This window comes from Cavia porcellus, unplaced genomic scaffold (genome assembly GCF_034190915.1).
Source record: "Cavia porcellus strain 051 isolate PalLab524CR breed Dunkin Hartley unplaced genomic scaffold, mCavPor4.1 scaffold_12, whole genome shotgun sequence".
Taxonomy (NCBI): Eukaryota; Metazoa; Chordata; class Mammalia; order Rodentia; family Caviidae; genus Cavia; species Cavia porcellus.
Window position 1 is genome coordinate 16,720,395 of NW_026947495.1, and position 16,211 is coordinate 16,736,605.

The 16,211-nt window shown below is 32.7% G+C and overlaps 1 protein-coding gene across 4 annotated transcripts in view; it reads right to left on the reverse strand.

The window, feature by feature from the left end:
* Nucleotides 1–16,211, reverse strand: part of Ptpn4 (protein tyrosine phosphatase non-receptor type 4) — a 181,110-nt gene that overhangs the window by 130,571 nt on the left and 34,328 nt on the right. For all 4 annotated transcript variants that reach the window (XM_063258934.1, XM_063258935.1, XM_063258932.1 and 1 more), the window contains exon 2: nucleotides 8,618–8,772. In XM_063258934.1, coding sequence (XP_063115004.1) covers nucleotides 8,618–8,755 — 138 coding nt within the window. In that variant the 5' untranslated portion in view covers nucleotides 8,756–8,772. The remainder of the gene's footprint in view (nucleotides 1–8,617; nucleotides 8,773–16,211) is intronic.

Genomic DNA, 16,211 nt, shown 5'->3' on the forward strand with positions numbered 1-16,211 from the left:
AAGAATGCTTTTTCTAGATCTAGGAGGTATGCTAACAGTATTTTCATTAGCACTGCATTAAATCTGTGTAATAGTTTTGGGAGTATGACCATTTTCACAATTTTGGTTTGTCCTATCCAAAAGGAGCAGGGGACATCTTCCTGTCTTTAATCATCTTTTTTAGAGTACTACAGTTTTCAATGTACAGATTTTTTTACATCCTTTGTTAGACTGATTCCTATGTATTTCATTTTTTTGGCTGTTATTGTGAAAGATGCGATTTCCCTAATTTTTCTCTCAGTGAGTTAGTTTTTTGGTGGGGTTCACATAGAGGGCTTACTTCTCTTGGTAAGTCCTTGTTCTCTTCCCATACAGTCCACAAATGGTGCTCTAATTACATTTTCAATTTCATTAACTGATATTGGGTCATTCAAAATTTTTATACTTTCTTGATTCATATCTTCTTGATTAGCAATTCATACATTTCTAGAAATCTGTCCATTTCTCCTGTGTCTTCCCTTTCATCCTATGTGAGCAAAAATTTTCAAAATAGGCACAGATGACCTTCTGAATTTCCACAAGATCTGAGGTGATTTCACCTTTTTCATTCCTCCTTGCATGAATTTGAGCTCTTTTTTTTTTTTTTCTTTTTCTTGGTAAGTTTGGCTAGGAGTTTATCAATTTTGTTTATAAGAACCAGCTCTTAGATTAATTAATTCTCTGTACTGTTTTCTTCAATTTCTTGTCTGATCTTTCTAATTTCTTCCCTTCTATGAGCTTTGGGCTTGACTTGCTCTTCTTTTTCTAGAAGCTTGAGGTGCAACATTTGGTTGTGTATTTGTGTATGTTTTGTTTTCCTGATATAAGAATTTAATGTTATAAATTTCCCTCTTAGGACTGCTTTCATAGTGTCTCACATGTTCTAGTATGTTGTATTTGCATTTTCATTTGACTGTATATACTGTTTAATTTTTTAAAATTTCATCTGTCATCTACTGGTTGTTCAGGAGGGTATTGTTTAATTTCCATGTGTTTATGGAGTTTCTGCAGTTTCTTTTGCCATGGATTTCTATTTTCATTGCACTATGGTCACATAATATGCATGGCATAATTTCAATTCCTTTGCATTTATTTAAGCATATTCTGTGGGCCAGTATATGGTTTATTTTAGAGAACATCCCATGTGCAACTGAGAGTAATGTGTATTCTGATGTTGGGTTGAACATTACGTAAACATTCATTAAGTCCATTTGTTCACATGTTTGATTCAGTTCCATTATTTCTTTGCTGACTTTTTGTCTACTTTATCTCTGTGACAGTGGAAACATTGATTACTTTTAAGGAATAATAGGGCAAATACCTGCTCATTTTGATATAAGACCTGTAGAAATAATTTACTTTTTAAATCTTTGTACATAAATAATGAATATTTAAGAAAACTTTTGAGGGAATCTTACTAACGTGTATAAAAGATTTTAAAAGAAACTAATATTAAATATAAGTAACTCTAAAATATTACTTAACAAACACCGCTTAAAGAATACTTAACAAAATAATCTATAGTCTGAAGAAAAAAGTCTTGTCACACACATACACACAGTATCTAGGTTACTTTCAAGTAACCTAATGACATTAAACCTATTTTCTTATCTCTTAAGCAAAGCCAAAGGAACATCAAAGAAGAAAAAACATCTCCAAAGTTTTATCCACTTTTAAAAATATGACAGCAGAATAACTCTACATTAATATTTCATGTGATTAAATCTATCATCTTCATACTTCTTTAGTTTACCATGCCAACATCCACCCATTTGTCACTGCAATCTTTTCAATTTTGTTTGTAGTACTGATCTGGTTAACTATCATTTTAACAGAATTTTTTTTAAAAAAGCTTCAGGTAATCAAAATATGTATCAATTCAAGCTTTCTCTTTAGTGGAATGTATATATTAATTGAATCTCTATTTCAAGAAAAAAGAGTTGATGTTCATTGTATCATTTACTAATAAGTAAAGTATCGGTATCATCAAAAAACATACATATCAGCTATCCTTTACTGAATACCTAGAAACACAGAACAAAGAAAACACTTAGCACTTTTTACAGTTTTATTTCTGAGAAGTAAACTAAAGGAAAATGCAGTACATCCTCAAAAAATCCTCAATCCATAAGCTTTATTCTCATTCTTGAAATACTACTTTAATGTATGAAATTTCTCTAATTTGTACAATGAATAATATATGTTGCATTATCTATCACAAATTCTGAATATTTTTTATTTTCTAAAAAGAATTATGCATGTATGTCATTACTTATACATGCATACATATATAAATCAAATTTTAAAATACATGTATACATACACATACATATTTTTACAAGTATAACATATCCAGATAAACAACTGAAACAAAACACAGAGCAAACAGAAGTAAAAAACAGCTCTGAGAGGAAAAAGATAATTTTAGTGGAAGTAGAACACAGACATGTGCAATTATGTGGCAAGGTCAGGACAAAATGGATGCCTCCACCAGTGAGTTATATTGGCAGGCTGCATTTTCCACATCTATAGCAGTATTTCTGATCCCACAGAATCTCCCACATTTTATTAAGGGACAGGTTATTTACCTTAATTCTGAGTGTGATTCTGTGACAGCCTTAAAAAACAATATAGTGAAAGTAACAATACAGGACTTCCAAGTTCAGCTCAAAAAGGTAAAGTAGCTACAGCCTATTTCCCTCTCTTGTCTCCCTCTCTAATGCCACCACTGGAAAACAGTAACTCACTGCATTATGAAGAAGTGTAAGGTATAGAAAGGCCATTAATTATATAGTCATTTCAGCCCCAGCTGAGGTTTTAGGAACTAGACGTAAGATTGAATAAGCCTTCAATATTAAATCTTTCAGGTGAAGCCTAACATTAAGGAAGGATATAAAAGCTATCTCTGTGTGACTCTCTGAGGATATTAAATTGTTGTTTCATGCCACTAAGTTTTGCAGCAATTTCTTCTATAGTAACTCAAACAGGGTAAGGTTGTCACATAGGTTACTTGTCACACAGGTTACTATTAAGCAATCATACCAAAGTAAAAGTGGAGAGAAAAATTAGCAGAAAAAAATCTTCATAGGTTACAGAAATCAATCTTATACAATATGGGTACTACACATTTTAAAGTACTTAAAGAAAATAAGTTCATCTGCAGTGCAAAATTCCTTTAGAAAAGCAATGACTCCTATAACTGATGTTATAAATCACTACTTCGTCATTTTCAAAAACTGAGTAAATAGAAAGATGCTGGTGAACCTGGCAGCAGCTCACAATGATGATTTCTGAGACTTACTGGTAATAAATGAGCGTGAACAAACCAGGATCAGAGCTCTCAAATCCCCAATGAATTTGCTGGCTGCCACATAACAATGCAAAGTCATAAAGTGCATAACTGGGAAGCTTTGCATATAAGATGAAAACATACACAATTTTATACAAAAGCACAAAGCAACTCTCAGTTTGAAAGACTTGGAGCCAAATACTCTCAGACATAAATGTCTTCCTGCATGTCCTAAAACTCCACTGAAAGCTGGCAAAAGCACTTGAAAGAAAGTGAAGATAGATTTTTAGACCTTGAAGACAGCATTTCAGCTAGTGAACACAAAAGTGAAGATCTCTTAAAAATAACAAGGAACCAGGAAATAACAATTCAACAGCTGCAAGATGACGCAAAGAAAATTAATTTAAGACTCACAGGTGTTGGGGCTGGGGATTTAGCTCAGCGGCATGAGCACCTGCCTTGCAAGCAGGTGGTCGTGAGTTCGATCCCCAGTACCAATAAAAAGAAAAAGAAAGAAAGAAAGAAACAAAAAAAAAAGAATCACAGGTGTCTGCCAAAAAGCAAAAGAACACAAATGGCATAAAAAGATTATTTACATAAGTAATCAGAAAACTTCCCAAGCATGGGGAAAGGACCTGACATATAGATAATATCTAGAGAGACATATAGAAGCCAATAGCCATAACCAAAATAAATCTACACCTACACATAAAATAATCAAGATCCCTGAAATTCAGCACAAGAATAGAGTATTAAAAGCTGTTAAGAGACTCCAGCATAGTGAAAAGAAAACCCACAAACTGGGAAAAAATCTTAGTGAACTGTCCCTCAGACAAAGGACTTCTGTCTAAAACATGTAAGAATTTAAAAAAAAAATAATCAGACCCCCAAAATTCAAAGATCCAATCCAAACATGAATACACAATTCTCAGATGAAGAAATACAAATGGCAAATAAATACAAGAAAAAATGTTCATCATCATTACTCACTAGAGAACTGCAAATTAAAATTACACTGAGATTCCATCTCACTTCTGAAAGAATGGCCAGCATCAAGAAACCAACAACAACAAATGCTGGAGAGGCCGTGGGGAAAAAGGAACTCTCCTGCACTGTTGGTGGGAATGTAGATTTGTGCAACCATTGTTGAGGTCAGTCTGGAAATTTCTCAGAAAGCTGGGATTGGAAGTCCCATTTGTTCTAGCTATTTCACTTCTAGGCATATTCCTAAAAGAACTGAAAGCAACATACCACAATGATATATGGGCACCCATGTTTATAGCTGAACAATTTGTAATAGCCTGATCTTGGAAACAACCTAAATGCCCATCAGCTGAGGAATGGATAAAAAACATGTGGTACTTTTATACAATGGAGTACTACTCAGCCATAAAGAATGATCACATTGAGATTTTTATACGTAAATGGATGCAACTTGAGACCATACTCATAAGTGAAATAAATCAAACTCACATGTGTAAATACTGTATTTTCTCCCTAGTGTAAGAAATGGGAAGAGTACATAAGATACAAAATTCTCAATATATACTATGAAAGGGTAAGAATCTGCTCAAAGGGGGAAAAATAATATCTCAGGGAAAAGGAGGGGGAAAAAAGGAAGTAAAAAAAATATCTAAATTTCTATAAACACAAAATAGCTAAGATGATTGTGCTACAAATTCTATTAGTGCTTGAAACAAAACAGTTGTCATCGGATTAGATCAATTTTATATGTTTGTATCTGGTGATCTGAGGAACTCTTTTGAAGATCACTATGTAAAATAGCAAGCTTAGTTACATTCCTACTACCTCGTTTTGAAGGCCTATTATCATCATTGTTTTGGGCTCCTTGCTATTGTTATTTGTCTTTGTTTCTTGGTTTTCCAGTAATTTGTTTTCTTTTTCCTTCTAACACAGGAAGGATAGATGTACGTATGGAGGCTTATACTTGCATAGAAATTCTCCTAAAGAGTTAACGAGAATCAATTGTATTATATGTGATGATATGAACAGCTACTCTGAAGAAAAAGAGATATTATGGTATCCATTGCTGATTTCCTATTGTCATGCTATGAAATCCAGTAATGATTTTATTCTTTGTTTACAGTAGTTTTAGTCTGATACAAGGCTTTAAAACAAGATAATAGGAAATCTATAATGGCTACCATAATATATCTTATTATCTTTGAATTATATTATTTAATTTCAACATACATGAAGGTATGGATAGCTATTTTGAAGAGAACAAGAGACATTATGGTAGCCATTGAATTTCCTATTGTCTGGTTTTGAAGACCTGTAATGCCTTCATTACTGTTTTGATCAGCTTTATACTAGTTTGTGTTGTATGAATTCATAGTATGTGAGCACACAGGCAACTATTTAGAAGAAAAGCCAATGTTGATCCCCTCTTGTCTTGCTTTGAAATCTGTCACTTAACATTGTTTTCTTCTGATCTGCTTTGTTCTGTTTTGTTACATTTTATTTTACCCTCTTTAAAAAACAAACAAACAAAAAAGCCTTCCAATCCAGATTGAATTACCTTGAAAACTATCTTTCAAAATTAATGGAGAAACAAGAGACTTCCAAGACAAAGAACAACTAAACGAATTTATGACCACCAAACCAACCTCACAAACAATACTTAAGAACATTTTAGAGAGAGACAAAAATGACCACAGTTCCAGGAACAGCGGCAAAGGGAGATCACTGAGCATAGCAGCAACTGAATGGAAGAAAGAAGTAGGGAGCCAACGGCAAGAAAATAGCAAGACAGAGATGAGCCAGTGTGTGTTAGCCATAACCATTAATGTAGATGGCCTCCATTCACCAATAAAAAGAAACACAGGCAGAGTGGATCAAAAAACAAGATCCATCAGTATGTGGTAGACAAGAAACATAACTTGAAAGGAAATTCATATGCTGAAAGTCAAAGGAGAGAAAACTGCACCATGTAACATGGAACCAGATAAAAATAAGAAACATATGGGTTTTTTGTACAATTAGAAAGTTACACAGCTATAAGAAGAATATTCTCAAGGCTCTTGTAGGTAAATGAATACAATTTGAGACCATGCTCATGGTTTGGACTCACATGAATGAATACTATGTTGTCTCCCCAGTATAGAAAACAGAAGGAATTAGTGGAATCTAAAATGTACAACAGATAGTATGAAAGAGAAAGGGGAGGAAACATCTAAAAAGGGAAGGTAGTAGTCACTGTTACTTTCTGTTATCTTGTTTTGAAGTCCTGTAGCACTTTCACTGTTCTGTTTCATTTGGTTTTATTGTTTTGATTTTATTTTATCTTGTGGTATGAGTAATTATTTCAAAGATAATAAGATATATTATGGTAGCCATTATAGATTTCCTATTATCTTGTTTTAAAGCCTTGTATCACTTTCATTGTTTTGTTTTGATTGATTTTATTCTGTTTTGTTAGATTTTATTGTCTGATGGTATAGGCAGTAACTTTGAAGATAACAAGAGGCATTATGGTAGCTACTGTTCACTTCCTATTATCTTGTTTTGAAGTCCTGTATTACATTCACTATTTTGTTTTGATCAGCTCTATTCTGTTTGCTTTTACTCTCTTTAAAATAAAAATAAATAAAATAAAATAAGGGCCTGTGGATGTAAATCATTGTGAAGGCTCTAGATTCAATCCCTAATACTGCAAGGGTTTAAAAAAAAAAAAGCAGCTGATAAAATATTACTTACTTAAAGATTTCAGTACAGAAACACCCCAGTAATACAATACAAAACAGATGATTTAGACACTTTTTTTTCAATAATGTTAAATTTAGGGATGTGATAATGTAACTGTACTGATTTAGGAGATTCTCAGGATGCTGAAGTACTCATAAGTAAAGTCTACTTTCAGAAAGTTCATAGAAAAAGCATATAGAACTATGTAGAAAGTAAGATAGGCTGAGGATTTGGCTCAGTGGCATAAATGCCTATCTGGCAAGTGCGAGGTGATGAGTTCAATCCCCAGCACTAAAGGGGGAAAAAAATAAGATAAAACAAATATTAAAAAACTTAATACTAGGTCAGTCTGCATAAAGGACATGTTGATATTCATTATACTATTCTTTTTTTCTATTGGTTTCAAATGTTAAAATAAAAAGGGAGGAGGGACACATCCTTGTGAAAGTTCATAGCACACCATTTGTAAGAGCCTAAAGTCAAAACAACCCAGACATGTACCAGTAGTGGCTGAATAAATAAATGAAAATTAAGAAAAAAAGAAAGGAAAAGAAATTAAGTTAATGTATAAACGGTGCTATACTCTTGCAAAGAAAATGAACTACTATTATTAACGTATCACATGGGTAAAACACACAAATAACAGTGAGCAAATGAAGCCAGACACAAAGAGAATGCACAGTATCTGTTGAATAAATATTTCAGACAATACTTAAGATCAACGGTGTCATTTATCCTTGTGTAGCAAGGACATTTTTTAGAAAGAAGCAAGATGAAAATGGAAATGTATAAATTAGGAGAACAAATTCCTTTCAGTTGACCTGAAGCAATATTTATAAAAACCATCCACTTAACCATTTACCCACTCTAATAATTATGATACACTGCTGGTTTGTCAATATTGTCCAAATAGGCAACACTTTTTAAAAGACCTAGTTTGAATAAAACATGTAACATAGTTATGACATAGTCAGAGACCACCATCAGGACAAAGGACATACTCTTAGGCCCTGTCTACAAGTTTGCAAAACAAATTCATTAGGCCTAAATTAATTATCCTTCTAGACTGAGTATACCAGGATAGAAAAATTTACAGGGACATTCATTATAACTCTGGATTCAGGAAGAAACTCATACAATTGCCCAAGTCAGGAGGATTCCTCCCATGGAAACTGAATTGCCCCTCTAGTCTCAAGGATTCAATCTGAGCTAGGAAACCAGATAATGATTGACTAACAAGACCTCAGGCAACTTGAGCTAATCCTTAAATTTGGTTCCCACTCAGATCCTCAGTGTAAGCCCCCTCCAGCTACTACTCAAGCTGGAGTCCTTTCCCTTTTTTTCTCTTACTTCCCAATTAGACTTTTTTCTGAAAATTTATACTGTCATTTTAGTTTCCATTATCAGTAAAGACCTACCCTGGCCAGTGACACATATATCTAATTCAAACCTACAACAAAAATTTTTTAACTGAATAAGACATTTCTAACTGGTCATAATTTACCGGTTCTAGTTTTAAAATATGAATTCAGACTAATAACCAGAGAAGATGATAATAACGATGATGACGATAGGATATAAAGAAAGAGATAAAATACTTACATTAACTTTGAAAGCTTGGACAGTGTTATCCAGAAGAAGAATGTTGCAAACCACCTCTGTATGCTGTCTGTCTCTGGCCAATTCTGATGCTCGTACATTGTAGGTTCTGCCAGCAGGCAATCGGAAACGTGAGGTCATTACTGTCCACACAAAATCTAAGTTTAAAAAAAATTTGTTTTCACTAAATAAATGGGTAGTAGGGGATACAAAGTAGTTTGAAAATAATTAATGTTTTTAATTAAACTTATTATTTAGGAGAAAACAATTTGGAATTCTTAAATATCAGGATAAGAACTATAGATGTAAAACACACAGGTAGTTCATCATCTAAAATTATAAACTGCCTTGAAAAAAGAACTTTATTTTGAACTGTTCCATTGAGAAGACTTAAACAATTTTTTCACGAAGTCAAATTCTAATTCAAACATATAAATTTAAATGTAGCCTAAATACAGAGCTACCATCCCAGGAAGTTGAATGTTAGTGTTCAAAGCAAGTATTTAAAAATACTGCAGAATGACAACTAAAGGGATTAACTGTGTCAGGCCATTCATTTCTTTCCAAACAAGACTTTGGGGAACCACAGGAGGTTTAAAAAATAAATAAATAAAAATAAACAGTCTTCATTTCAACTATCATTAAACTCAACCTAAGCCAAACTCTTACTCTTAATAAAATAAAACGAAGATAGAAAACTCAAGGATAACAACCTTTGTTTCTTAATTTTTAACCTGAGATATGAGAGGGGAAAACTATAATCAGACTGATAACACTACCAGATATTAAAAGACAATAAAGCTGTAATTTTAAAGATCTTACAGAAAATATTTAAATCACAGACTTTACTCAGAAAATTAATATTCATGTTGGAGAAAAACAGCCAAAAATTTTTTTAGGCACTCAAAATTTAAAATCCATAAAAAACTTCTCCCTTAGGGCCTGGGGATTTAGCTCAGTGGCGTAAGTGCCTGCCTTGCAAGCAGGCAGTCTTGAGTTCGATCCCTGGTACCGATAAAAAGGAAAAAGACAAAAAAAAAAAAAAAGAAAAAAAACAACTTCTCCCTTAAAGACAATATATAAGAGAAACAAAACTAGGAAAAAACAAATATTTGAGGTTTCCGAATATAAGTAATAAGTAGGCAATATGAGTATGGAATAAACCAAATAGTAATAAAAAACAAAATAGCATTTCACATGGATATTCATAGTTGGACTTGATTTTTCATAACTTCATGTCAATAAACACTTGAAGTAAAACAGTACTATAAAAGTATAAAATTAATCCTTCATCAGGTGTGCATGACTGTAATTCCAGCACTTTGCAAGCTGAGGCAGGAGGATCACTGTGAGTTTGAAGCCAGCGTAGGCCATATATACAGAGGTCAAGGGTAGCCTGAAGTATATAGGAATACATTGTCTCAACAAACAAAAACAAGCAATTCCTTAAATGTAATAGAGCCAAGTAGAAAGCAGCAGGACAAAAAGAGTTAGAACACAGCAATAACAAAAAGAGGAATAACTGTATTAGTATCAATAAAGACTTCATATCAAAGAAAACTAGCAGGAACAGGGAGGGACATTACATAATGATGAAACAGTCAATCCACAAACAACACCAAGTATACAACAATACACTAATCAACAGAGCTGTTAAAATACATGCAGCAAAACTGTAGTGCTGAAATTTTAAAAACTGTACTAAAAGCAAGCTAAATCCTAGTACAACTATAGTAACAAAATATAAGACTCCTCAATAAATGATACATCTAAAAAATCATTAGCAAGAATACAGTGGAATATAACAATAACACCAATCACTATTATCTAGTAAATATTTATAAAACATTTTATCAATGACAGCAGAACACATATTATTTTCAAAATGCCTACTGAACATTTACCAAAAGAGACGTGGGCCACAAAACAAATCTAAACATATTTAAGGATCTGAAATTGTGCAATGTATTTTCTCTGAGGATGAAAGACATAAATTAGGGGCTGGGGATTTAACTAGGTGGTGTAGGTGCCTGTAGGGCAAGAGTGAGATCGTGAGTTCAATTGTGGTACCGAGAAAAGAAAAGAAAAGAAAAGAAAAGAAAAGAAAAGAAAAGAAAAGAAAAGAAAAGAAAAGAAAAGACCAGACCAGACCAGACCAGACCAGACCAGACCAGACCAGACCAGACAAGACAAGAGAAGAGAAGAGAGAAGAGAAATCAGTGACATGAAAAGGTAATAAGAAAATCTCCAAACATGCAAAAATTAAACAACATGCTTCTAATTAAGCCAGAGGAAGAAAAACCAAAAGACACATTGAATTAAATAAAAAGTAAAATACAATATATCAAAATTTGTGGAGCAAACTGGGCATGGTGGCACATTCCTATAATCTCAGCACTTGGGAGGCTGAGGCAGGAGAATCATCCACAAGTTCAAGACAGCCTGGGCTACAAAGTGAATCCAAGGCCAGCCTGAACTGCAAAATAAGACCCTGTCTGAAAAGACCAAAAAATTTAAATTTAAATTTAAAAGTTGTGGAACACAGCTAAAGTAGTGCTAGGAGGGAAATTTATAGCACTATTATATCCAGCAGAAAATAGAAAATGTCTCAAGCCAGTAATCCAATCCCCCTCCTCAATCAAAAACCCAAAGAACCAAATAAATCTACAGTAAACAGAAATAAAACTAAAGAGAAAAATCGATAAAATTAAACACTTCCATTATCCTCTTAAAAAGATAATCAACAGGGAGCAAAAAGCTAGTTAACTGAAAGATGAATAGTACAATAAATTTCTAGCAAGATTAACAAAGAAAAAACAAATTACCAACATTAAGAATGGATCAAAAGACATCACCTAGCATTAGCTATCAAAATAACATTACAAACAACTTATATATAAGTTCAATAATTTGACAAAGTGGACCACTGCTTCATGAAGGACCAAATGCTAGAATTCAATCAATATAAAAATAATTTAAATAGCCTTATAACTATTTTAAAATTTGAATTCATAATTTTTAAACTCCTCTAAAAGAATCTTCAGATTCAGATGATACGACTGGAGAATTCAACCAAGAGTTTAAAGAAAAATTTAGTGCCACTTACAGTCTTATAGAAAGTAAAAGAGAACAACTCTTAACTAATTTGATGAAGACAGTATTCTCTTGATGGAAATAACAAAGGCATAAAAACAGAAAACTACAAAGCAATATTGTTCATGAATATAGACACAAAAATTCTTAATATATGGAACTAGAATTCAGCAATACATAAAAGAAACGCATAAAATGACCTAGTTGGTTTTATTTCCAAGCTGCAGCAAAGTTCATCCATCCAATAATTCAACAACTGATCAGTGTTATCCACAATAGTAACAGAATAAGGAAGAAAATTCAAATGACTTCTGAAATCAAGATGCAGAATATTTTATATTTTACTCATGGTAAAAATTCTCAAAATCCAGAAATAAAAGGGATTTTTTTTAAACATGAAAAAAATGGGTGGGAGGGACTTACAGATAATATTTTTTTTTTTTGTTTTTTTTTTTGTTTTTATCCGTACCAGGGATCGAACTCATGACTGCCTGCTTGCAAGGCAGGTGCTTATGCCTCTGAGCTAAATCCCCAACCCCTAATATTCTTAATGATTAAAGCCTGGATTCCCCTCCCCAAAACCAGGAACAAAGCAAGGAAGGATGTCTGCTCTCACCCCTTAACATAATGCTAGGAGTCCTCGCCAATGCAATGCAGTGAAGAGGACAAGGATACATTCTATTATTCTAGTATTTGCATATGATGTGGCCATGTACAAAATCTCAAGAAATCTACAGAACACTTTTTGAACAAGTGAGTGAGTTTAACAAGGTCCCAAGATACATCAACATATAAAATTCAATCATATTTGTATACACTATGAATGAGTATGTAGAGTTAAAATTTAAAATATTTCACAAAGATATTTCACAAATATCCCATTGCAACTAAATAACAAAAATGAAAACGAGTATAAACCTAACAAAACACATATTGTACTTCTATACTGAAAACTATAAAATATTAGTGAAATATCAAAGAAGATTTAAATCATAAATAGAGAAACACAGCCATGTTGGAGTACTCCATATAGTAAAGATTTCAAAAGTCTCCAAATTGATATATGGGTTTAATGCAATAGCTATCAAAATCCTGGAGCCAAGGGTTTAGCTCAGCAGCACAAGGTCCTGAGTTCAATCCCTGGTATCAAAAAAAAAAAAAAATACTAATACTTTTTGTAGGGAGTATTATAAAATTGATATGAAACAGTAAAAGCAATTTTGAAAAAGTGAAAATATGGAAATAACACTACTCCCACTTCAAAAAAGAACAAACTAGGAGTTTACTCCCAGATCTTATGATTTACTCTATCAACAGTAATCAAGATTATATAGTAATAGAGAAGAGAAACACAGAAAAGTAAAATAAATTAAAATTTTCACACAAATAGAGTCAACTAATTAACAAAATGCAAAAGAAATTCAGTGAAGATGGTAATTTTAACAAATACACACAAACAAATAAATCTCAACCTATACCTCACACTTCATACAAAAGATTATCCACTGGATCAGATTTAAATGTAGAAAGTAAAGTGGCAAAACTTTTGGAAGAAAACGTAAGAAAAATCTTCAGGACCTAGGTTTGGTGAAGTGCTTTTAAATGTGATGTCAAAAGCATAATTCATACAAGAAAAAATTTGACAAAATGAGTATTTCACCAAAATTTAAACCTGCTTTGCAAAATTCACTAAGAACACAAAAATACAATCTATAGAACACTAAAAAATGTTTATAAGCCATTTATCTGACAAAGGACTAGTATCTAGAATATAAAATGAACTCTCAAAATGCAACAGTAAAATAATAATAATAATAGCAATAAAAAATCTAATTAGAAAGTGATCTAAAAATAGGAAGATATTTCACAAATAAGAGAGTCAAATGGTAATTGAGCACATAACAAGATGCTGAATGCATTAACTGTTAGAAAAATGTAAATTAAGACCAGAATGAGATATCACTCTATATCTATTTGAACAGCCAAAATAAAAAGCTGAGTTTGAAAGATACAGAGAAACTGGATCTCTGATAAATACCTGAAATAAACACAGTCAGCTCTCAATATGTGTAGGATCTACATATATGGATTCAACCAACCATGAGTCAAAAATATTCAGAAAAAAAAAACTGTAGGGAACATGTACATAATTATAGTAATTTTTTCTTATTTCCCCAAATTAAAATATACAATTATTTCCATAATATTCACATTGCAGTAGGTATAAGTAACCTAAAGGCCATTTAAAGTAACAATATAAAAGGATATGCAGATTATATACAAATGTTATATTCCTTTTAAAGAATCTGGGCATCCACAGATCTTGATGTCCCCTGGGATCCTGGGAGAAAAAAATCTCATGCATACCAATCCCCAACGTATACACAATTAGAGTATCCTAGAATAAATAAAGCAGAAATGTTAAGAGTGATTATATCCTCTAAAATCAAAATACAAGAGAAAGGCTTTTGAAATAAGAAGAATGAAGCAATTACACATATTTCCTGTATATATCTCCTAGAAAAAAAAACGAGGGAAGGAAGGAGAAGGGAAGAGAAGGAGAGAGCAGGAAGAAAGGGGGAGGGGAAGAGAGAGGGGAAAGGAAGACCGAGATTAGTGGTAGCGCTAGTGGTGGCGGGGGAATGACCAAAATCAAAAAGGGGAAAAGTTAGAAAATGAGATATCCATAAAAAACTTTGAAGTGCTCCAACATATTCTGGGAAATTTAACAATCCATCTGCTGGTATACATTGTGTGCACACCCACAAAAGCACTGCGAAGGCCTTAATCTGTTATCCCCTACTGACTTTGAGGTTGTACAAAACCAGGAAGTAAAAGCAAGGCTCTAAAATAAGCTCTGAAAAATCTCTTAACAAAAACTGAAATACTAGTTCACATGTGTAAAGAAATCTCCATACAATGGTTAGCTAACAACTAATTTAATTAGGCAAAGGGACGGACATATCTGGCAAACAACACAAATCCTTTATAATTAGTTCAAGTAGGCAGTCGTGAGTTCAATCCCTGGTACCGATAAAAAAAAAAAAAAGAAAGTGTCTAAACAGTAACAACAAAAAACCACAATAAGAAAATTACCAAGGAAAGAATTGGAGTTCTAGTATTGCTAAAATACATTATTTTAAAAATGCAGAATTCAACACAAAAATTATCACCAAATGCCAAAGACGAAAACTAGGGGAAATAAAAAGTTCTGAACAGAACTGCCCCTAATAATGCTCAAACAGTAGGCTTACTAATCAAAGACTTTAAACCAGCTATTACGAATGTTTAAGCATGTTAAACATGCCTAAAATAAATCATGACTACAAAACTAAACAGAGTAGAAAACTAATTATCACACCAAACAGAACATACATAAAAAGAGAGCCAGGCATGGTGGTACAGTTATAATCCCAGCTACTCAGGAAGCTGAGGCAGGAACATAAATTCAAGGTCAGGCTGGGCAATTTAGCAAGACCCAAGCTCAAAAATAAATTAATTAATTAAAGAAATAAAAGGTCTGAGAATGGAGTTCTGTGATGGAACTAGCATATGCCAGGTCTTAGGTTCAATCTCTAGTTCCAAAAAGAAAGAAAAAAGGAGCTACTTTTTATACAGATAATTCACAATTCTGTACTTGAAAACAATTTTAACTAAAAATTCAGTGAAAAGGCTGGACAGCAAACATAAGCAGACACGATAAATTAACTTACAAGATCTAGTGTCAGGAAGAGAAAAGAAGGAAGAAAAATAAACTGGGCCTGAGACCTAAGAGATACCATCAAGCCTAGTGACATACCTAAAATAAGTGGGCTAGAAAAATAATAAACCCAAAAGACGACAGAGTACTTCAAAAAGTAAAAGCGTATTTCTAAATTAGGTTTAGAAAAAGTAATCACATCCAAGAAGCTAACTGACCCCCCAATTAGGATAAACTCAGAGATTCAGAGACACATGAAAACCCAAGAAAAATAAAGTTCTGAGAGCAAGAAAGAAATACTTATCACTTACAAGTGATCCTCAAATCACAGTAAATGGCAATATCTAATCAGGAAACTTGGAAAGGAAAAGGATATGGGATAAAAGACTACCAAAACAAATTCCATATGTAGCACAACATTGATTTTTAAAATGAAGGCTAGGCTAGGAGTATAGCTCAGTGATAGAGTACTTGCCTACCATGTTCAAAACAAAGTTTAAAATATTCTCAGAAACAAACAAAAAGAAGGTCTCCAGCAGAACTGTTCTAGGGAAAAACACTAAATATTGAGATTAAAAGACACTGAAAAATAACCCAAATCAACAATAATAAAGAGCACCTATAAGGTCAGTTAGATGGTTAAACAGAAACAAAAGTAGAAGTGTATTTTATGTTTATAACTTTTTCTTCTGTCTCATTTAAAAGATAAATACATACAACAATACATGACATTTAACAATGTAATTTGTATGGTCATAGTACAAAGGAAAAACGGTGAACTATTTATGAGAAAATTTCTATGTA